The 22,696-nt window shown below is 35.5% G+C and overlaps 3 protein-coding genes across 3 annotated transcripts; 2 read left to right on the forward strand and 1 right to left on the reverse strand.

Annotated features, from left to right (window-relative positions):
* Nucleotides 1-8,500: 8,500 nt before the first annotated feature.
* Nucleotides 8,501-12,980, forward strand: LOC110794562 (BTB/POZ and TAZ domain-containing protein 1). The gene is made up of 5 exons (XM_021999540.2): nucleotides 8,501-8,749; nucleotides 8,846-8,982; nucleotides 10,000-10,306; nucleotides 10,829-11,145; nucleotides 12,475-12,980. The coding sequence occupies exons 1-5, from the start codon at nucleotides 8,600-8,602 to the stop codon at nucleotides 12,653-12,655; spliced, it is 1,092 nt and encodes a 363-aa protein (XP_021855232.1). The 5' UTR covers nucleotides 8,501-8,599; the 3' UTR covers nucleotides 12,656-12,980.
* A 1,501-nt stretch (nucleotides 12,981-14,481) lies between these two features.
* LOC110794564 (peptide methionine sulfoxide reductase-like) lies at nucleotides 14,482-17,446 on the forward strand. The gene is made up of 2 exons (XM_021999542.2): nucleotides 14,482-14,872; nucleotides 16,970-17,446. The coding sequence occupies exons 1-2, from the start codon at nucleotides 14,552-14,554 to the stop codon at nucleotides 17,222-17,224; spliced, it is 576 nt and encodes a 191-aa protein (XP_021855234.1). The 5' UTR covers nucleotides 14,482-14,551; the 3' UTR covers nucleotides 17,225-17,446.
* Nucleotides 17,447-17,491: 45 nt separating this feature from the next.
* LOC110794563 (vignain-like) lies at nucleotides 17,492-19,404 on the reverse strand. Its single transcript, XM_021999541.2, has 4 exons — nucleotides 18,850-19,404; nucleotides 18,232-18,467; nucleotides 17,991-18,131; nucleotides 17,492-17,891 (listed from the first exon to the last, which is right to left on the reverse strand). Exons 1-4 carry the CDS (start codon nucleotides 19,304-19,306, stop codon nucleotides 17,622-17,624), a joined length of 1,104 nt encoding a protein of 367 aa, XP_021855233.2. The 5' UTR covers nucleotides 19,307-19,404; the 3' UTR covers nucleotides 17,492-17,621.
* Nucleotides 19,405-22,696: the final 3,292 nt, after the last annotated feature.

Below are 22,696 nucleotides of genomic sequence, written 5' to 3' on the forward strand. Positions count from 1 at the left end.
ACTAACTAAACTAGTGTAAAATATAACTAAAATAATAAAATCATAACTAATTGAATAACAAAATACTTAAGGTATAAAAACAAATAGTTAAACTTATGAGTCGAATAGTTATTAATTTTAAACAAACTTATTATTAACTAAAACTCATAAAATCTTAACTAATTAGTTGCAATGCTTAACTAATTGATTTCATTGCTTAACTAATTGGTTTCAGTGCTTAACTAGTTGGTTCATTGCTTAACTAATTGGTTCTAGTGCTTCACTAATTAGTTTCGTTACTTAACTAATTGAATCTTTAACTTAACTAATTAGTTTCAGTGGTTAATTAACTTAATTAAATCTAGTGCATAACTAACTGCTTCAGTGCTTCACTAATTGGTTTCAGTACTTCACTAATCAGTTGCATGGTTTAACTAATATGTTACATTACTTAACTAATTTATTACATTGTTTAACTAATTGATTCCGAAGCTTAACTTATTAGTTTAATTTTTTAACTAATTAATTCAATTGCTTAACTAATTGGTTTCAATGCTTAAAATTTTGTATCTTAACTAAAACTCTAAAATTCGTTATCTGAAACTCAAAAATACATAACTAAAACTCAAAAAAATCTTAACTAAAACCAAGAAAAACGTAACTTAAACTGGTAAAATAATAACTAAAACTCAAAAAATCATAACTAAAGCCCTGAATAGAAAGTAAAAAGTACGTAACTAAAATTCAAAAAACCTTAACTAAACGGTTTTTTCATGAAATGCCCTTGAGGTTTGCAAAAACGCACCAAATACCCTCGCGTCTTTTGAATCACATAATATACCCCTATTTTTTCCCAAGTTTGCACCAAATACCCCTAAACCGACTTTCCGTTAGTCCTCCGTTAAGTTGTGTTTATAATTCACAAAATACACCTATTTTGAAACTAAGTTGCACCAAATACCCAAACTTCTTTTAAACTGCAGAATTTGATTTCCACAAATCGTTCACCTAAATCAATTTAATCAACCTAAAAGTTAAACCTAAAACAGAAATATAAGTAATAATCAAATAAAATTGTGGAATAACAAGATTTATATAGCGTTTAAGAGTGCTTTATTACATCCCCTATTAGGAGCCTTTGAAAATCTTTATTCACTCTGCGTATTGCCCTACCTGGAAGCCTGGATGCACTTGGCGTGAATGCAAGGAAAAGAAACAAAAGAAAAAGAGGAGACATTGCTGCTGCTAGCAATGTAGCATCACTATGGGGATTGGAAAGTCAGCTTGTATGCCACTGAGAAATGTAATTACAAGAGGAGATAAAAGAGAAGTGATCCATTCAGAAATCATGTTTTAGCAGCTTTGTGGTTGGGATAGTCTAGCCTCTCGAATGCAAGCTGGTTTCATTGGTTGGTTATCAATACGATTTCCCTTTAATTTCTCTTCTGCAGTCTTGTTTTTCTCCATTCCCGACCTTTCTTCTCTGATCTAAACCCATTCTTGCAGCAGGTGCGGCACTGCAACACACAAAAAAGCCCCGGTAATTCAGTAATTCAGTATCTTAGTTCTTGTTTTGTCAAAGCCCCAAATTTCAATGGGCACAATTTAACCTGCAACACTAATATACTAATCCAATCAACAACCCTTTCTTTGTTAATTACTACCTAAATCGACAATGATATACCCAAATTACCAACACTCAATTACCGAAAAAGCACCAGTCGAGAATCCCAGTTTTCGAAAAACCCCCAATAAAACAACCCTAGTTTAACCAATCCTTCAATCGAAGAACCCTAATTTTTAAAACCCCCAATAAGAGAACCCTAATTTATAAAGAAACCCCCAATTTCACAACACAAAAACATCACAAAGAGAACATAGTGAAAAAGAATCGAGGGAGGAGTTGAGGAGAGAGATTACTTGTCATCACGGTTAAAGCTTCCAACCTTGGTCAACAATGGTAGAGAGCACAATTAAGAATTGAGGGAGGAGTGAATTCAAGAACAATCCATTTAAATTTGATGGCGCGTGAAGGATCTCGATCTACACCGAAGAACATTGCGGTGGCGCGCGAAGGAGATCGACCACCGCCGACCAGAGAGCAAGAGGAAGAACAGGGGAGAGGAGAGAACAGGGGAGAGGAGAGAGAAAGAGGAAGAACAGGGGAGAGGAGAGAGAAAGATAAGAAGTTTGAGATTTTTTTGGAATTTATGTCGAAAAACATCATTAAGGGCAAAATGGTAAATTGCAACTAACGGTAGACTAACGTCCGTTAGCTCCAAGTGCATCTCATGAACAGTACGAAAAAATAGGGGTATATTATGTGAATCGAAACACGCGAGGGTATTTGATGCATTTTTGCAAACCTCGAGGGCATTTCATGAAAAAACCGTTAACTAAAACCCAAAAAATCGTGACTAAAACTTAAAAAATCATAACTAAAACATAGAAAATCAGTCCAGCAATTCCACTAAGAAGACCATTATTTCAGAATTATAACTAAAACTAAAACATAATTATTCTTAACTAAATACAAAAAAAGTGTAACTAAAACAGTACGATTCTGAACTAAAACTAAAACGAAACTAAAACAACTAAAATCTGCAGTTTACAGCGATTCTGTCGCAAGAGTTGACCTAATTTCTCCTCAAATCTTCACCGGCAGCAGCGAAGGCCTCCACTATCACCGCCATCGAATACTCCGCCTCCGCCTCCTCGTCCTTGACCTCCACTAGCTCATCTCCAACGAAGAAGCCTCGCCTACGCATATGTAACCACACAATCAAATTAAATCAAAACACAAAATCGCAACCAAAATCAAACCACAAAACATATTCGATTAACATTTGAATGATCAAACAAAATTGAAATCAAAGCAAAGCAAAACAATTTTATTCAAACCTGTATCAACTAGATCTGGCCTTCACCGACGGAATAAACGCCTTCGATTTGTTTCTCAATTAGAGCGGCGACAAGGCCTAAAAAGTCAAAAACCTAAATCGGCGGCGGCGACAAGACCGAGAACTTCCTCACACGTTTCTCACACCTTCGACCTGCTCGCCCTTCCCTTACATGCGCCGCCGTCATATTCGGTCGCTTTCACATCACGTCGGCCACCATTTCGGTCGCTTTCGAAACACTACGGCAGGAGCACCACCAAACCTTGCCGATGCTCAAATGAATTTGGCGACAACGCCGCTTGCCTTGCCGATTCACCGATCTGGCTCTCGTTCGCGGCCGCATCCACCACAACGAAGAATATCAAAAATTAAAATAAAAAAATTAATTAAAAAAACTCAAAAATCAAAAACCTAAAAGCAATAAAAACCTAAAGTTTCTGGCGGTTTGATTATGGCGGTGGCAAGGAGGCGACGCCGGCGGATTCAACTATGCTTCCACCGTCGAACTTCAAAACAATCTTTTCCGCTTCGAACTTGTCGACGAGAACTGCCGTACCTACAACCGCTTTGAGCCTGATGTGATGAAGGATCAACACTTCCACCATCGCCACCGATCCTTTACCTTAGTTATGGAGGAGAGAGGAGCAAATCTGCGTTTAGGAGAGAGAGAGAGGAGCAAATCTGCGTTTAGGAGAGAGAGAGAGGAGCAAATCTGCGTTTAGGAGAGAGAGAGGAGGCAGAAAATTTAGGAGAGAGAAAGGAAAGAATTAGGTTTTGAAAAATTAAAATGAAATAAAAATAAATCATAAAATGATATATATATTTTACTTTTTTGACGCTGACGTCAGCCGCTTATGTTGCAGCTTATGTGGCACCTCATTTGACATCAAGGCGGTCTTACAGGAAAGACCGCCTTATACAAAAGTTTGTAAAAATGGATAACTTTTACATATATAAGCTTAACTTTTAAACATTTTGAGTTAACTTTTACTATGGTGTACAATATTTATTGTACAACCCTTGTAAATAAGAATTTGTGTATCATGTTTGTTTTGAACAATAGTACTTCCATAAATATAGAAACTATACAAGCTTGTATTTGATACAAAAATATCAGCAATCAATCAGATACTTGTATAGTTGTACCCGACCCTTCAAAAATATCCAACTTATGAAACGCACCTAAGATACTTAGTTTAGTTTAAGTTTTAAAGAGATATTATCAATCAAAAAGATCCATATAACAAGATATTTCAAAATAATACTCCGCATTAAATACAATAATATTTCCATAAATATAGAAAGAACCTGATTTATTTTTTATTGCTTAAGAGGAAACATTTCCAAACTAAGGAAAAATGCATGAATAATTAAACTACTAACACAGCCAACTAAAACGTAAGTTATGGACGAATGAGCCGTGACGGTAGAGCTAGAGCTGTTAAAATAGGTCGTTGAGTCCGGGTCGGATTATCTTAGATTTCGGGTCATGGTCAGGTCGGCTCACTTCATTTTCCTCTTCACGTTTTCATTTATCCTCCAATCTTATGGCCTCTATAATTATTCATTATTAATTGATTGATTGATAATAACTTGAAAAATATGAAAACAAGAAACGTAAGTATGACTGGATCACAAAAAATAAATAAATAATTGACCATTCATGTTAATTTTTGCTTGACACTTTAGTGATTTGGTAGGTAGTTGCCACGTGTAAATTCTATTTGAGAGTTTTATCCAAAACAGGAATTTATGTGGCTGTCCAGCTGTAAAAGGATTAGCTTGAACTGACACGTAGGCTGTGCTTTTTATTTGAGGCCGTTTCGTTTTTCCAAGAGCCGGTTTTATTCTCCCTCTTCTTGTTGCCAAATAAAAATATCTGACCCCTTTAATAAGAATAAAAAACTTTGTGCTTTTTCCACGTCAACCTCCTAGGTAAAATATCCGAGGTTTGTCATTTACGGACCCACTAGAGTTGGGCATGCGTCGGGTGATACACTGACAGTATAAGTTCGACAAAAATTGATTCGATATGGCATGAGCACGTTGAAAAACCGACCCCATACTGGTACATATCGATGAGTTATATATGTGACGTGTACCGACATTATTTTATAAATTTAGCACAAGCTCACATGAGACGTCGTGAACATCAACCTGCTCATGTTTAACCAAATAACAAACGGATTTTTCATGAAATGACCCCGAGGTTTGAGTTAATGCACCAAATACCCCAAATGTTTCCAAAATGCACCAAATACCCCCGGCGTTTTATAAAATAACACAAAATGCCCATAATGACCATTTTCCGTCCATTCCGTTAACTTTTCCGTTAACATTCAGTTTTTTTTCCCCCTTTTCCCCCTTAATCTTTCTCTTTCTCTTTCTCTTTCTCTTTCCATTTTCGATTTTCATTGTTAACCCCAATTTTCACCTTCAACCCAAACAGAGAACCCAGTTCAACAATTACCCAAATCAAAACAAACACGAACTCAAAAACCCTCGAAAAACCAAGATCAACAAAACCCCAGATAAAACGATCAGATCTAGGACAAACTCAAAATCCAGAAAACACAAACCCAAAACTCCATAAAAATCAAACCCAGAACGAAGAACAGAGGAAAATACGACAAATAGATCAAGATTTTTGGAGTAATTTTATTCAAATTAAATTGGGGATCTGATTTTTGGAGTGAATTTATTCAAATTAAATTGGGGATCTTACTCCCTCTCCGCCTCCTCCCGCCTCGGCCATGGCGGCTTTCTCGTCCTCTCTCGCCCTTCTCCTAAACCTCAACCACGACCACAAAAATCGCCACCTCAATCTCAACCCCAACAACCGCCTTCGAATTCCGCAGCTCCACCCGCTGCTCCCTCTCTTCGATCATCAAAATCACCTGATGAAGAGGAGAAGACACAGGACGAAGAGGAGTTGACGAAGGACGACGAAGAGTTTCGGAGGTTGCAGAAGAAGAGCCCAAAAAAAGTTGAAGAAGAAGAGTTTCAGAAGGAAGCTCGAGTTTCAGAAGTTGAAGAAGAAGAGCCCAAAAAAAATTTTGGGTTTTTTTTTAAAATATTGTAGTTAATTAATATTTTTGGGTTAATTAATATAATTAAGTTTTAATATTAGGATTAGTAGAGAAATAGTTGAGTAAGGGCAAAAAAGTAAATTCACGCTAACGGAAAAGTTAACGGAATGGGCGGAAAATGGTCATTAAGGGCATTTTGTGTTATTTTATAAAACCTCGGGGGTATTTGGTGCATTCTGGAAACATTAGGGGTATTTGGTGCATTAACGCAAACCTCGAGGTCATTTCATGAAAAATCCGAATAACAAAAATATCTTTAAACTATTAAGAAGGCTTGCAGGCACGACACGTTGGACGGGTGGTGCAAGACCCTCATATAGTCATATATGAACGTCGGACACAAGCTAGGAAGGAAAAACTTTTCTTTAACACATTACAAACACGAGTTTCAGATACAAATCATGCGGACTCGACACGTGAAACTACATGATCGGCCACATGCCTAACTCAATCTAGGACCAACATTATGGTACATTAGGTGCAACTTAGATCCTTTAGGTCTCCCACTCTCCCCCCATCTAGCTTCAAAAAGAAAAAAAAAATAACGGTACAACTTGAGAAATGTGCATTTAAGGGCACTTTCTTTTTTATTGAGTTTACTCCCTCCGTCTCGGAATACTCGACCCGGTTTGACCGGCACAGAGTTTAAGGGACTTAAATTGACTTATTTAATTTAATAGGTAGTAGTTGATAGTGGGGTATTATTTTAATGTAGTTAGTGGGAGGTGGGTTAAGAGGTGGGGTTGGGGGAGAGTAGGGGTTGAATTTTTAATTATTTTTTGTATGAAGTAGGGGGTAGGTGAGTTAATAGGGGTGGAGTGAGAAATAATATAATATTGTTAGAATATTTCCATTTTTAGAAACAGGTCAAGTATTAAGGGACGACCCGATAAGGAAAACAGGTCAAGTATTCCGGGACGGAGGGAGTAATTGATAACTTAACTTAGCCAACCAATTTTATTTATTTATTTAAGTTTACTTATTTGAATTTTAAATATGACATCTTATTAAGCCTTTTAAATATTTTATTTTATAATACTCCCTCCGTATTTATTTAAGAGATACACTCGGCCGGGCACGAGTATTAAGAAGAATAATTGAATGAAATAAAATAATGAAACAAGTGGGGTTGGGTAGATATTTTAATAAGTAAATAAGTGGGGACCATGTCATTTTGGTGGAGTGGGAGGTAGGGTGGGTTTATGAAATTATTTGTTTAATAGGATGGTGGGTCATAGGGTAAATTAGATGTATTATTTAATTAGATGGTGGGGTTGATAAGTTACTAAAAATGGCAAGTGTATCTCTTAAATAAATACGGCTGAAAAAGACAAGTGTATCCCTTAAATAAATACAGAGGGAGTAAGCCTATATTAATTTCATAAGCAAATAATCACTTTCTTGAGATGTTCCTCCAAACTTTTACGTGCCATATGATGATTATGAATACATTTTCCACAACTAGACTCAAGAATATGAAGCACTAAAAGACTTTTCTAGGGTTGGAATCGGTCATGTTATTATGGTTATATTGTGATTATTTAAACTAATGAACGGGTTGAATATTTAGATTAACTTAAGTTGTTTAATTAAGTTGTTTTAAAAGTTGTAACACTAATTTTATCCCTTTAAATAATTGCATATTCAACTTGATTAATTAAAAATAATAATAACATCTAAACAATTAAACAATACATCATGTTTTATTAATTGTGCTGTTTTGTTTTGTTAATTCAAGTTGTTTTCAAAATGTTGGTTCTTATCCTGTTACTACTTTTTATAATTCTTTTTTTCATCTTGTTAATTAAATAATTACACCTCATACTTAGCTTACACCATCATCAAATTAAGTAACTACCAATCTTTAGCATTCCATCTATAGCACTATAATGGATAGCTTTCCCCACTTTCTAGCTAGAACGACAGAGTACCATGTTTCAATCACCCCATCTCCATAAATTTAGAAAAATAAGTTTTAACAAGAGCTGACCAAGTTCAATTAGTAATTAAAGTGATCAATTTGTAAATAAGTCAAGATCATAAAAACCACCGTTAATAAGACTTACGCGTTATTACTTTTCTCAATATTCATTGCATTAATATTTACTGTCCTTATCTTATCTTAAATTAGTTAATTAAAAAAATACTACGTAAATATGAGAAAATATCAAGCGCATTAACTTGATATATCAGTCAGTTTTTGCCAACTCTATACTTCGAATATAACACGTGGTGCTATATACTCCTTATCGCCTATTGCGGAGCACGTATTATAATTCCAACAAAAATGAACAACTTTTTTTTTTGGGGTTTCCATTTCAATTTTGTTGTCAAATTTATTTTGAAGAATAAATAATAAAAATAAAAAAGGCCAGATAATCCCTCCCCTAGCTATGCCACCTCCCAACTCCCTGTCCCCACCATATTTCATCTGTATGTGATACCACGCGCACAAAATAACGCGTGTAAATACAATCCACCCCTTCATTTCCTCTCTCCTACTTGTCTATAAATTCCAGTACACAAACTCTCCTTTCCCTCCAATCTTCCTCGCATCGTCAACACTTTCTCAAAAAGAAAAACACTCGCCACAAAAAACTCAACCAGATCAAACCAACCACCGCCGCCACCATGTGTCCCACCAACTTCGCCGACGAGTTCACCGGGAAATCTCAAGACACTTCTAATTACTCCTGTAAACTCATCAGACACCTCCCTGAGCCTGATATCCATGTTATTACCTCCGGCGGCCTTCGCATTCCTGCTCATTCCCACATTCTGGTATAGTAGTACTGATTTTCGTAATTGAGATGTTTTTTATTTTTCAATTTTTCTTGAATTTATTATTGAGAGAGAATTTGTGTGTGTTTTATGAAGGCGATGGCGTCGCCGGTGGTGGAGAAGATGGTGAATAGGCCAAGAAGGAATCGGAAAACCGGGGAGAAAGCGATTCCGATTCTAGGGGTTCCTTGTGACGCTGTCTCCGTCTTTGTGCGATTCCTTTACTCTTACCGGTTAGATTCCTCATCCAATATAATTCAAGCAAGAATACTTTTGTGGATTCAAATTAGTTGCGACACTTCAACTAACACACGTTTTTAATGCACTGTTTTACAATTAGCATCTTTAGTTCCTCAATTAGTTTTCCATTTTAACCATTATTTACATTTCACGACGACTAATTTTGTTGTTATCTCAATATAATGCCATTTCCTTGTAAATAATTTAATATAGCATGCCTTTTTGTTATGTTTCAATGTGGACATTCAAAAATTAGCACATCCGTTTTTTTTGGTATTGGTTTAATTTCTCATTTGATTTTTTTTTTTTTTTTTTGAATTTCTGTATATTCTAAAAGAAATTATGTAAAATTGTACGGAGCAACTCGAATTTGTCAATTAAAATTATCATCGTAATCGATTTAGGTAATGAATCATCCACATTCATACATACCAATTGAGGCTCAGATTTTGCGGTAGAAAAATAGGATAAAGGACATATGGAATTATATGGCTACTAGACCGATAGACACATCGTAAATTCATAACATAGTTCCACCGGCGCATATTTGGTTTGTTTGAAAATGTTTTCAGTGAAAATAATTTTTCGTAGAAAATATTTTTCCAAGAAAAACATAATTCCAAACTAGTTTTATTTGGCTTCTTGTTAGAAACTCATAGGAAAATGAGAATAGATGAGCAAGGAATGATGGGAAGGAAAGGACGAAAATTGGTTTCCTCCCTTTCAAAATGGAGGAAAATTGTTTACAAGGGATTTTCACAGGGAAAATATTTTACCCCAAAGCAAACACTCCCAGCTGTAAACTAGGCCAAACTGTACTGCGTTAATATACGAGAATAAAATTCGCTACCTAATTTTTGTAAACTAGGCCAAACTGTACTGCGTTAATTTACCATTTTTTGTAATGTTATTTTTCTTTTTTTATTTTTACCTTCCTTTAATTTCCGTTACATCTTGTAATTAATTTCTCGATTAAACTAATGGTGTGTTTGATAAATGTTTGTGATCAGGTGCACGGACGAAGAGATGGACAAGTATGGAATCCATCTGCTAGCTCTTTCCCATGTTTATGCGGTACCAAAACTGAAGAAGAAATGTAGCAAAGGATTAGCTGATCGAGGGCTAATTGTTGAGAATGTTATAGATGTACTTCAATTAGCTAGATTGTGCGATGCACCGGATCTTTATCTTAAGGGAATGAAGTTTGCTGCAAATAAGTATAAGTCTGTTGAGAAGACTGAGGGTTATAGATTTCTTCAAAAGCACGATCCTTGGTTGGAGCTTGAGATTTTACAGTTCATCGAGGAATATGAATTGGTAATTCCATATTCTCTACAAGTGTTTTAATCATCCAGTTTTATTTTACTAATGATTATGTTTTTTGTTTTCAAGAAAATATCTGATGTTAATTCAAAGAAAAATAAACGAAAAAGAACAAGGCCTAACCATTTTAACCAATAAAATCCAAGGTTTTTTTCGTTTTACTAGACCAAGATATTTCAGGCATTAAACTTGTTTGGAATGAACTTGGTAAGTGGTCAATTTTGTTAGATGATTGCATTGCTTTACAACTTACAAGTATGTGGAAGAAATAAATTGCGTTTTTTGCTAGAAAAAGTATTTCAACTTTAAACACCTAGGACTAGTCAATTGTGTAGGTTTCATGTCAAATTTGATGGTTGTGTAGTATTGATGATGATTTTGATCTATGCCTTAATTTGTTTATTTCTAGAAGGTAATCCGTAAAGCTTTTACACCATTTGTTCTACTCATTTGCATTTATCAGATGAGCTTGAATGTAAATTGATGATTATCTTAAACAATTTTGGAAAATTGCAGAGAAAGAAGAGGACAAAGAAGCACAAGGAAGAACAAAACCTGTACATACAGCTAAGCGAGGCAATGGATTGTCTAGTTCACATATGCACAGAAGGGTGCACTGCTGTGGGGCCCTACGACATGGAACCCTCTAAGAAGAAGGAGCCTTGCAAAAGATTCTCCACGTGTCAAGGTCTCCAGCTTTTGATCAAACATTTTGCCACGTGCAAGAAGAGGGTCAATGGTGGGTGTTCCAGATGCAAGAGGATGTGGCAGCTCCTTAAGCTTCACGCCTCCATGTGTGAACAACCTAGCAGTTGCAGAGTTCCTCTTTGCAGGTGAGCTTATACCTTAGTTTAATTTTTGTCTTGTCCTTTTTTGCTTAGATATTTTATGTTTTTTGTGATCATAGAGTTGCCACAATGCTAGATTTGGTTGTTTTTGTTTGTTGCTACTTGCTAATACTCAATCATGAAAATCAATGGTTTAAGGAGTTCAATCTTAGGTCTTGGATACCAGTATACCACGGATTCAAATATTTTTTCTGTACCAACTAAGTTAGCTGACAATGACTCAGATCTAACCCCGTACGTACTTTGTGAACGTGCTTTACGTTTCCTTTTAGCTTTCCTTGCCTTACCATTCATTTGAATGAGCTTTCGGCGAGTGGTCTACCAATCGCCAGAACTAGAAGTGTCCCTCTAACAACAAAAAGATCAGGCCGTTTTATCCTTTAATTATTGGTTATAAAATTTCAGCCTTTTTGGGTGTATCTTTCAACTCCCTAAAGTTGTGATCACGTAGGACAATCCTCTGTATTAAAGGGCCAAAATTGGATTGACAACTTCACTTTGTCCTGTTTTCCGCAATACTAGGACCTAATCAAAATAATTTCTCCCCACCTTAATACCCATTTGTTAACTACCTTACCATACGCACATATGCTGGGAATGGGGCCTATTCAAAGCATATTGTTTTTTTGCAAGATTATTATAACTGGGGAAGGCTGATTATCACATTAGTTGTTGGCTTGTTGATCATTCATCTTTTGCCTTCTTTGGGTGTCTAAAGTTTTTCAACCTTTCAATAATCAGGGAACTTATCACTTTTATGAGTACCTCAATTCAACTTGTATACATTCAATGTTCCAAGTGTGCCTCCCGATCCTCCCGGTTGAACTTTAACAATGAATTGGATTTTTATTAGAAACAAGGGTATGAATTTAGGAACAAAATTTGTATCGATTTTAAAAATTCATATTACAACAAAAAGTATTTAAAAACAAGAGTATGAATTTTAATTAATTAGATCGGAGTCTTGTAAGCAACTAAGCATACATATGTGAATAGGTAGGGGTTAAACGCAATAGTAGGCAGGAAAGTTGATATTAAGACGTGCGAGGAACAAGAGTGATTAGGGATTAATATTATGAGTATTTATTATCAAGTATTATTGGTAGTTGCATTACATTTATATCTGACCATGTGTGCCATATCTTTGATGAGATTATGTTTCCCTCGAGTTTCATGCTCAAAAACTCGTTATCAAAGGGGAATCTATATCATAATTTGTTGATGGGTGGATTTTCATACGGATTACAATGATAGAAAACATTTCATTTCACTATTATTGATCATGACGTTGATATTATTGACAACTTTGGACAGACAATTCAAGTTGAAGATGCAACAAGAGAAGAAAGGAGATGATGCTAAGTGGAGGCTATTGGTGAGGAAGGTTGTTTCGGCCAAAACAATATCTTCGTTGTCTCGGTCTAAAGACTGTAAACCACAAGAAAAGAGAGAAATGCAGCATACACTTCCCTGCCTTCAAAGTCTACAACCTTAATAAGTGTCTGTTATAAGCTAGTGTCCGCAAATGATGCATTTCAGGGTTATGTATATAGAGTCGAGTCTCTAGTTGTAAGTTGTTTTTTGGGTGCGTGGGTATATTTTGTTTCATACGGAGTATAAGCTTTAGGAAACCCTCCTCTCGAGGGAAAAGAACCATGTACCCTCAATGGAAACTTGGGTGGTGGTTGTATATTACACTATTAGTAAAGTCTAGTTTAGTTTGGAGAGATTATTAGAGGAGAGTTGTAGACAACGTGGAATTCGGTTGTTCATGTAAATGAGAAAGCTAAATATGAGATTTCCTTTGTTGTTTATAGAAATTTCTCCCAATTTATCAACTTTATTTAAGAATGAGACTATTAAGATCTTAAGCCTAAAGGAATAATAAAAAAAAAACACCGTTACAAGTAAAATATACAAAGCATTTGCTAGTGTTTGAATTGGGTGGAAGCACCTTCGCCGTGCATCCAAAGGATATATTTGCTCATTTTCAAAATAAGTACTCCCTCCGTCTCTTTTTGTTTTTTACGTTTGGTATTTTACACGCGTTTTAATGATTAATTAATTTGCATTAGAATTACTCTACTTTTTTTTATTTAAACAAGAAAATTACGTTAATTTATAATGTTTTCACTTTTATCAAAAATCTGACATTGGGAAAATGAGAAATATTTAATGTCCAATGGATTTAATTGGTTCAAATAATATTTAGGCACAAATTCTGATAGAATATTAATGTATTATGTGATAATATAAAAAGAAATGTAAAGAACAAAATAAGACACCCAAAATGGAATACGTAAAAAATAAAAAGAGACGGAGGGAATAGATATTATAGAATGAGCAGAGTTCATCATTTGAGCACTTATCTCAAGGACATATGGTGACTGTATACCTTGAAATTCATAATTGCGCTAATATACCTCTACAAAACAAACTTAACACTTATTATATGCACGTGAAATTAATACAAAAACTTGATTCAAGTGTTTTTTATTTTTTTTTGGCAGTAGATGCAACTGTTATTGAAGTCTTCCAAAAGTTGACAACTTTAGAATGTTTTAGTAACACCATGTTAATAGATTAATAGAAGCATGTAAAACTATCTTTATTTAAGCGTTTTTATCAAGATTGGTATAGGTTTTAGTGTTACCACAACAAACACTACGGAATATGTTTTTTTATTTTATGAATTTAAAAGCCGGTTAATTTAGATTAATAACGTGTATTAATAATTAGTCATATCTATAATTATAACTTATAACGTGTGTATGTGTGTAACCATTAGGTCCAACACAATTACACAACACATCAGTGACATCACCATTTCACCTCCGAACAGGCGAACAGTAGAGGGAAACAGAGAAACACCCCGTACTCCGTATTGGTAATCTTTACTCCCTCCGTCCCGGAATACTTGACCTGTTTTCCTTATCGGACCGTCCCTTAATACTTGACCTGTTTCTAAAAATGGAAATATTCTAACAATATTATATTATTTCTCACTCCACCCCTATTAACCCACCTACCCCCTACTCCATACAAAAAATAATATAAAATTCAACCCCTACTCTCTCCAACCCCACCCCTTTACACATTTCCCACTAACTACGTTAAAATAATACCCCACTATCAACTACTACCTATTAAATTAAATAAGTCAATTCAAGTCCCTTAAACTCTGTGCCGGTCAAACCGGGTCGAGTATTCTGGGACGGAGGGATATTCTATTTCTTCGTATATGCCGGTGTCGGTCAACTATATTCGAGAATTCAACTTTATTGACTTCATCAAATTCTATTTATATTTATTTTTATTAATAGAAAATCCAAAATCTACCTTACCTTCACTCTCGCTAACCCTTGAACCATTCACAAATCCCACACCAAAAATGGCAAACCCCGAAACCAACAACCCAGCAATGGACCCAGATTCTGACAGCCCGGACCAACCAGGTTTGGAACTTGCACAATTCGGAGCCGGGTGTTTCTGGGGTGTGGAGCTAGCTTTCCAGAGGATTGAAGGTGTTGTCAAAACTGAAGTTGGGTATTCTCAGGGTCATCATCCTGACCCGAATTACAAGCTTATTTGCGCCGGAAATACAAACCATGTTGAAGTGGTTCGGGTTCATTTTGACCCTAATGTTTGCCCCTTTACTAACCTTCTTGATCTCTTTTGGTCCCGCCATGATCCTACCACCCTCAACCGTCAGGTATGATGTATTTAGAGGCATTGAATACGTTAATTGTATCCACAATCAGTTAAGAATTGCCTGATAAAATTCGCTAATTGGTGTTTTTAATGTTTGATTTATGCTCAAAATCCGCGATATTAAGGATTGTATGACAAAATCGGTGATAATTGGTTGTTATTAGTGTTTGATTTATACTCAAAATCCGCGATAATTTTAGTTATTAATATTCGGTTTAGCTTCTTATTAATGTTCGATAATTTGAGTTATTAATATTCGATTTAGCTTCTTATTAATATTCGATAGTTTGAGTTATCATTTTCCTGTAATTTGTTTTTAGTATGATTGAATTTTTCTATTAGAGTATGATATGATTACAGTACTTTTTAGTTTTTGATGCATGAAGATGCAATTTGATTGGATTTGGTTAAAAGCCTTGGGGGGTGGTAGTGTGATAGGCCTTCGAGTCACGTCTACGTCAGTGCCGTTTGCTGCTTATAGAAGTATGAGGGGTCCAGTTTGAAAGGGTAATTTTGGATGTAGAACTGAAATGCAAAATGAAACAATATGTTGAATAGAAGATTGTCATGGAGCTCATTTGGATTTATAAACTGTAGGAAGAGGATGGCAAGTTGTCATTGTATGCCTGCATAATGAAATGTCAATAAACACATAATTCTAAGTAAATTGTTTCCCTGGTTTGGTGAGTTACAGAATTTAAAGGAGGAGTAAATTTGGCAAATGATTTGGAGGGGGAGTCTAAACATCTTGCCTTTTTCCTGTGGTAGATGCTGCAGTCTGATACACTAGTAGTTTGCACACATCCCTCCTCAAAATTGGAGATATTTGGAGGAAAAATGGAGCTCACTTCCCCCTCCCTTTCTTTTCCCTCAATGTAGTTTGCAGTTATGAGTCTTGGGCATTGTCTATTTTAAAGGCATTTGCAGTTTACATTCTTAGAGGCAAGGTTGCGTATTTATGGGTATATCCTATCCTTGCCTTGGCGGGAATATTACCAGGTTATAGGTGTTGAATTCAAGTTGTATCACTGTATGCATCAGTGCATCTGCTCTTGCTAGTTGCGACCAATGAATTGTAGGAATCAAGGTAGTATACTGTTATCTTGATATTAGAAGGTGCAAACATTCAATTATATATGCAAGAACTTAGAACAACGTCAAAGTTGTGCTAAAGCTATAATCCGTGCTTGTTTCAGAATTGTTTTTGCAACTTTTTTCTTTTATGTAGTTTTGCATGGAGTATCGTCAAAATCCTGAGTTGTGGAGGGAAGAATAATGTGAGTTTATGAGATATCCTTGCTCTATGACTCTGAAATTGAACTCGGATTCAGTTTAGTAACTATGATAGTTGAACTTTAGAACAGATATTTGCTAGTAACATATCATTGATCATAGACAAACCTAGAAACTTTGAGGAAATTCCAAGCTCCTTTTATGGTGTCTAATGGGAAGTGTTCTGTGTCATATTTTCAAGCTTTTATTGGGTCAAACCTGATACTTTGCAACATGGGTTAAGTAACATATCATTGATCATAGACAAACCTAGAAACTTTGAGGAAATTCCAAGCTCTTTTTCTGGGGTCTAACAGGAGGTGTTCTGGTGTCATATTTTCAGGCTTCTATTGGGTCAAACCTGATACTTTTCAACATGGGTTAAAATTAAAAACTTGACTAGTATAGTTGGTTTCTTTTTACTTCGTATATTTTATTTTTATTTTTATGGCCCAACTAGTATAGTTGGTTTCGTATTGAGCTTGATTCTTAAGGTGCTCTGTGCTCTAAACTGCATTGAGTACACGTAGTTATAGCTGTTACATACATGGACTCATGGAGTATTTTCTATCCAGTATTGTGGAAGAAATAATTATGCAATTTTGAGAACATTCCTTTGTTCTAAGACTCTAAATGTGAGTGGGATTTCAGTAACTATGATTATAGAAGAGCATATATGTATACAGAGTACTGTCAAATTGTCAATATCCAGTGTTGTGGAGAAGAGAAGAAAACACTGTTGAACGAATTGATATCTCAGCGCTCTTTTTTATTCCGACTTTTTCCTAAATCTGTTGCTGATGACACCTTTCTTTTGTGGTGTTAGGCTGGTGATGTAGGAACTCAGTATCGATCAGGGATATACTACTACAATGAGACTCAAGCACGTCTAGCTCAGGAATCGAAGGAAGCCAAGCAGTTGGAGCTCAAAAACAGGAATATTGTAACTGAGATTCTACCAGCTAAGAGATTTTACCGGGCAGAGGAATACCACCAGCAGTATCTGGCTAAGGGTGGCCGTTTCGGTGATGGACAGTCCGCTGCAAAGGGGTGCACTGATCCCATCAAATGCTATGGCTGATACCAGATACGGTTTCTATCTTGAAACTTGTATTCATATGTTTGATCTTTAAATCTTATGACCGAGCTCAACAAATTGTATCTTGTTGAGTGGATAATAAACTGAGCAGTATAGTTGAGATTTCTTGTTAAGCAAAGACTGATTATAGCATGAAATCTATTTACATGTATCCTGAATCCTGATGAGTAAATTCATAACAATTGTATTTTTCGTTCTTGGTAATCTTTCATTCTGTTCTTCAAATTGAAGCATACTACTACTGAGATATCATGATGATAATCAGCATTTTATTTCATTGCCTTTAAAATAGGCTATTAGACTGCAGCCAACAATTGAAATGTAAAATTAAAGTTACTAATGCCATTAAGTGCAGAAACTAAACATGTCTGAAACTGGTTTAGAGTTCATCCTTGCCGGAGAATCCATCATCAGAAGATGAAGGATTATTGGAAGAGTTCTTAATAGGATACGAGGCCTCCATCGCAATCCCACACAATCCCTCTTTAGCAGAGATACCACGCTTCATCCTTATGTAACCCTTCTCGCCCCATTCTTCTCCCCACGAATTCTTTACAATCCAGTACTTGGTACCATCAAGGGTACTTCCATAGCCTACAGCCGCGACACCATGATTCAATTCTGTCCCACATTCACCACTGAACACCCCCTGTTTTTTGTTTTTAATCATCATCATTGAAGAAAAGTTAGCATCAATTTCTGTAGATTTCGCAACTTAATTTGTTCATACTTATGATTATTTTGTTACCTCTGAATAGAACTGCATATCTTGACTACCAGCATCAATGGCCACAGCAATTGGTTGGTTAGCAAGAGCTTTGAGTAAAGCGCCTTCATCATTTGCTGGTACGTCTTCATGCCCGTCAATTGATACTTTTGGAGCATTCAACTGCAACATTTTTAACATTATTATTGAATTTTGCAGGTTATTATGATGGATCATTTGAGTACAAGAATGAAGGTTGAAAAGTATGGAGTAATTAATATACCTTCAAGTTATCACATTTACCATCTTCAGCTTGGTAAGGGTAGTTTTCTTCAGTGGTAAGTCCACCCTTTTGCTTGATAAAATCGAATGCCAAATCCATGAGACCGCCGTTGCATCCTTGGTTCTGGGTGTTGTCACAGTCAACAAGCTCTTGTTCAGACAAGGAAACTAGCTTCCCTGTTTTTATTTGGTTTATACCCTCAACTGATGCGACTGTGGAAAACGCCCAGCAACTTCCTGTACACAGTTACATATAACAGCAAATGAAGGAGCATGTAGGAAAAGTTTAAACTGTCATTTTCTTGATGAACTCATCTCAGATTTTACAAAAACTTATGTAAGACGGTCTTATGTATAAATAGTTGTACTTTTTAATCAAATAGTTATAGTTTTTATTCTAATTCATATGCTTATGTTTTTCTTGATACTGACATCAGCGGTTTTATGTATAAGGCGGTCTCATGGGAGACTGACTCCTCAGATTTTAAAGTAGTTCGAAGCTTGGGAAATCCAAGAAGAATGGAAGTTCATAATTAGCTTACAAGTATTGCCTTAATTAGCAATATTTTAGTTGATTAATGGCAGAACAGAATGAACAAGTAATTAACCCTGTACTTACCACATTGGCCTTGGTTCTTAATAGGAGTAACAGCACCCTTCTTCCTCCAATCAACGGAAGGAGGGACATTATCAGCATCTTCATACATGAAACTTCCGGTGGTGCTTGTCTTCTCGCCATGGAGCATCCGATGGTGGCTGATCTTCGACCCAGCAAAGTGAGTCCGAAACTCATGGGTTGTCATATCAGCAAACTTGTTCAACTTAAGCTTGTAAGGCTTATCCATCTTATTTACTGCATGAACATGCTTTACATTCGCCTTAAACACATTGAACTTCTTCTGTTTGTCATCGAGGCTCCTCGATACTGTATGGTGGCTACGCCATCTCTCGTATAAGTCCCATAAACTATCTTCGGACTCTATTTCCTTCTCATGGAAATCGAACCCCTCAGAGAGGCCGATGACCATTGCCAAGGCCAAGGATGCAAGCAAAATGTAGTTGATTTTGTAACCCATAATTGGTTTTTTTATGTTTTTTGGTTTGATTTTGTTTGGGAAATTCTAGTTTACTTGTGTTGTATGGAGAAGTGTATGAATGTGTTGATGGATTCAGTAAGGAGAAGAGAGGAGGTATTTATAGATGAGTGTTTGGAGAAAGAAGCCAAAAGGGTGATCAATTATTAAAACTGATGAATGTGCCTTAGAGGTAACTACAACTTAGCAAGAGAGATCACCTTTGCTATTTTAGGTTTGTGTACGTGATTTGTTATTTCTTTATTGGGAACAAATTGAATTTCCTACAAAGTTCTAGGAATTCACATAATCCTTCGATTTTCTTGATTTTTTTTACAGTTTGGGTAACATACTTAATTACAAATGTATAATTTTAACTATTAATATTTCTAATGGAGTATATGATTTAATATTTCGTACTAATAGTATCTCCGTTTTCCTTTAAATTTTGAGAGTTATACAATCTTCAGTTGAGATAACAACATGACAAATCTGGTTAAAAAAAATAAACAAGTTAATACAAATTCTTGTGAAAGAATGTTTGACAGTTAGTAAATTGGACTAAACCACATGCTAGTTATTCACCTCGTATAGTGGTATCCAACTAGGCATTTAGGTTATTACAATACTAAGGAGTATAGTCTGACAGTTAATTAAAGTTTTAGACGTTCTGACAACATGTTATGTCAATCTACCACTGACCATGATCTTAATTAGTCTAACAAATAAGTAAGTGTGAGATGGTTTGATGAAAGACTAACCAGCTAAACTATTTAATCTCAAATAAGTTGTGCAGTGTCATTGTGCAATTAGAGGTCGGTTTGTTCATGTCAATGATCAGTAACAGCAACCGTTTTTACAAACCCAAAACTAACACGACATAACCTATATACCACTTCTATATGCACATGGAGTATTAAGTTGTTTTTTTATTCAAATTGTTAAGTTGTGCTTACACATAAGAAGTAAACCTTTTATTGTTACGGAATGACGATTATTAAGCGGTTAGCCATACAACTTGGTAGTTCAACATGTAAAATTCGTTAATTTTGTTTGTTATTTCTCAAAGTTGTACGTCGTACTTCAATTCTATGGTGTGGGAATGGGTTAAAGTGAATTCAGATACGTGAGTTTATTGGGATGTGTGAGAAAATGTGGGATGAATGACGACCAATTTTTGATTTTGCTAAGGTTTGTTTTGCAAATGTCTGTCACTCATTTGCAACAGCAATTGTCCTCTTCCTTCTTATGAAATTAAAACATCCTTGAAAATATATATTACAATCGAATAATTTCCACAGACTACTCATCAACCATTTTAATAAATTGATTAGTTTTTTTATTTTTTTTTGGTGTTAGCACAATAGCACCCGGTTCACCCTTAGGGCTAATTCGGATTTGGGGCGAGTTATGGGTGGATAGGTTTCAGTCTCTTCCCTGTTGTTGTTGCGGGGTATCAAACACGGATCCTCCCTATCAAGTTTAGCCCCAATCAGTCAATCACTACTGAATCAACAGACAATTGGTTAATAAATTGATTAGTTAATACACGTACTTTGTAACATATTTGAATCTTTCATCTTACCTTCTAAAAATTAATAGGAAATTATCGGATCTTAAAATAAAAAATAAAAAATTTCTAGAAAGCTTCAAGCCACCTAATAATAATTTAACTGAAGTTGAGCTAATAAACCCTCCTAAACCTTAGTTTACTTGTGACTTTGCACAAGATTGACGGGATCTCCACCAATGTTATTGGCTAAACAACTATAATGGCGCAAAGAAACAGAAAAAAGGAAGTTATAAACTTATAATAGTAAGGATCGAAAAAGTGTTATCATATCCGGTGTATTTTTGAAGCACCTTCTACTTTTTGAAATACTAGTAATCAACATGTATGAAATCGTCTAAAGTATCCAACTATTAATCAATTAATTGCCATGGAAGGTTGTTATCATGGAGTTTTAATTTGATTAACAATCACTAATCCAAAATAATCTCATGACTAATTATCAATAAAAAACCGACCTTGTGAACATGATGGTATTGCTTGTAGAAGCAAGCTACTAATTAGCTAGTTAGCGTAGTGTGTTGGGTGGTAATGACTTCTTCAACTGAAATTCTGAGAATGAATTGACTGAAACTTGAACCTTGCTTATTATAAATATATTTTCTATTTTTTATTTTAATGGATTTTTATATTGGAACTTGAGGCAAAAGTTATTAGGTTCTAAAGATGAATCCGAACAGAATCATTATTGGTGAAGAATATGATCATTCAAAAGGTTTTCTTGCCTTTCATGCTATGTATAGTAAACCTAATTAGTCTAATTTATGTGCACATGATAACGATTTGATTGATTGATCCTAGCGGTGCTAATCATGTTAAATAAGTAGACCATGTTTCATCTAGGTGACTAGGTCGGTTCGATTTTAGTCTTTTAGGTGAGTTTTATTCCATTTGATCCGAGTCTATTTCGACAAGGTCATATCTGAGTCTACTATCAACTAGTTTAACATGATAAATCAATCAATTAATAAAAATCATATTACTTGGCCATTTCAAGTCAAAGTTGGTTCCGAGTCAAATATAGATTAGGTAAATCAAATCGGGTGATCCAGTACGAGTATATATGGCCAAATTCATAATATCCGGGATGTTGCTGCGTTTAAGTTAAGTGTTCCCACATTTGACTAAACATGTATGATGAGGCAGATGCATATTAAGGTACTAAATGTTTGCTAACCCTAATTATTTGAGCATTATTTAAAGTATGGCTATGTGAGCATTGGAAGGTTTTGCCAACCAAGTGGGTGTACATGCTATGCTAATTTTAAACATTTCAACTTTTAAAACGTGATAGCATCATGGTGTAAACTTTCATAACCGAAAAGGTTTAATCTTTGCCTTGAAGGTTAAATCAGGACACATGATCACTATTATCAGGGTTTGCATGGACGTGTAAAACACTACTACTGTAATATTGCACACCAAAATTATACCCCTGCCCGCTCGGGCCTCTCCTATGGAACGGGTATGAGCGGAATTCACGAAATTATACCAGCTGCCATTAGACCTGTCAAAAATCGACCCGACCCGAAAACCGACCCGAACCCGACCCGAAAATACTGGGTCCTGAACAAGATTTTGTGACCCGTAACCCGATTTTATCCGAACCCGAGCAACCCGAAAAGTAATGGGTCAAAACCCGACCGAACCCGTTTTGGACCCGACCGATTGAAAATCGTTGTATTTATAGTAATAAATGCGATTATGAGAAAATTTAAGCATAATAAACACGCTGTTTTTACTATTATTGTGTGTAATATGATTTTAATTTGAACTATACGCCATTTTATGGTTGAATTTGACTAAATATAAACTTATGTAGG

This window comes from Spinacia oleracea, chromosome 1, assembly GCF_020520425.1.
Source record: "Spinacia oleracea cultivar Varoflay chromosome 1, BTI_SOV_V1, whole genome shotgun sequence".
Lineage (NCBI taxonomy): Eukaryota > Viridiplantae > Streptophyta > Magnoliopsida > Caryophyllales > Amaranthaceae > Spinacia > Spinacia oleracea.

What these genes read in the sequence shown, in the direction of transcription:
- LOC110794563 (XM_021999541.2), bottom strand. Translation starts at nt 19,306, where the DNA reads ATGGGTTACAAAATCAACTACATTTTGCTTGCATCCTTGGCCTTGGCA. An exon ending in TAAGAACCAAGGCCAATGTG is followed by an intron (nt 18,468 to 18,849) that starts GTAAGTACAGGG and finishes AACTGTGTACAG; the next exon opens with GAAGTTGCTGGGCGTTTTCC. An exon ending in GTAAATGTGATAACTTGAAG is followed by an intron (nt 18,132 to 18,231) that starts GTATATTAATTA and finishes AAAATGTTGCAG; the next exon opens with TTGAATGCTCCAAAAGTATC.
- LOC110794564 (XM_021999542.2), top strand. Translation starts at nt 14,552, where the DNA reads ATGGCAAACCCCGAAACCAACAACCCAGCAATGGACCCAGATTCTGAC. An exon ending in CTACCACCCTCAACCGTCAG is followed by an intron (nt 14,873 to 16,969) that starts GTATGATGTATT and finishes TTGTGGTGTTAG; the next exon opens with GCTGGTGATGTAGGAACTCA.
- LOC110794562 (XM_021999540.2), top strand. Translation starts at nt 8,600, where the DNA reads ATGTGTCCCACCAACTTCGCCGACGAGTTCACCGGGAAATCTCAAGAC. An exon ending in CTGCTCATTCCCACATTCTG is followed by an intron (nt 8,750 to 8,845) that starts GTATAGTAGTAC and finishes TGTTTTATGAAG; the next exon opens with GCGATGGCGTCGCCGGTGGT. An exon ending in TCATCGAGGAATATGAATTG is followed by an intron (nt 10,307 to 10,828) that starts GTAATTCCATAT and finishes GGAAAATTGCAG; the next exon opens with AGAAAGAAGAGGACAAAGAA.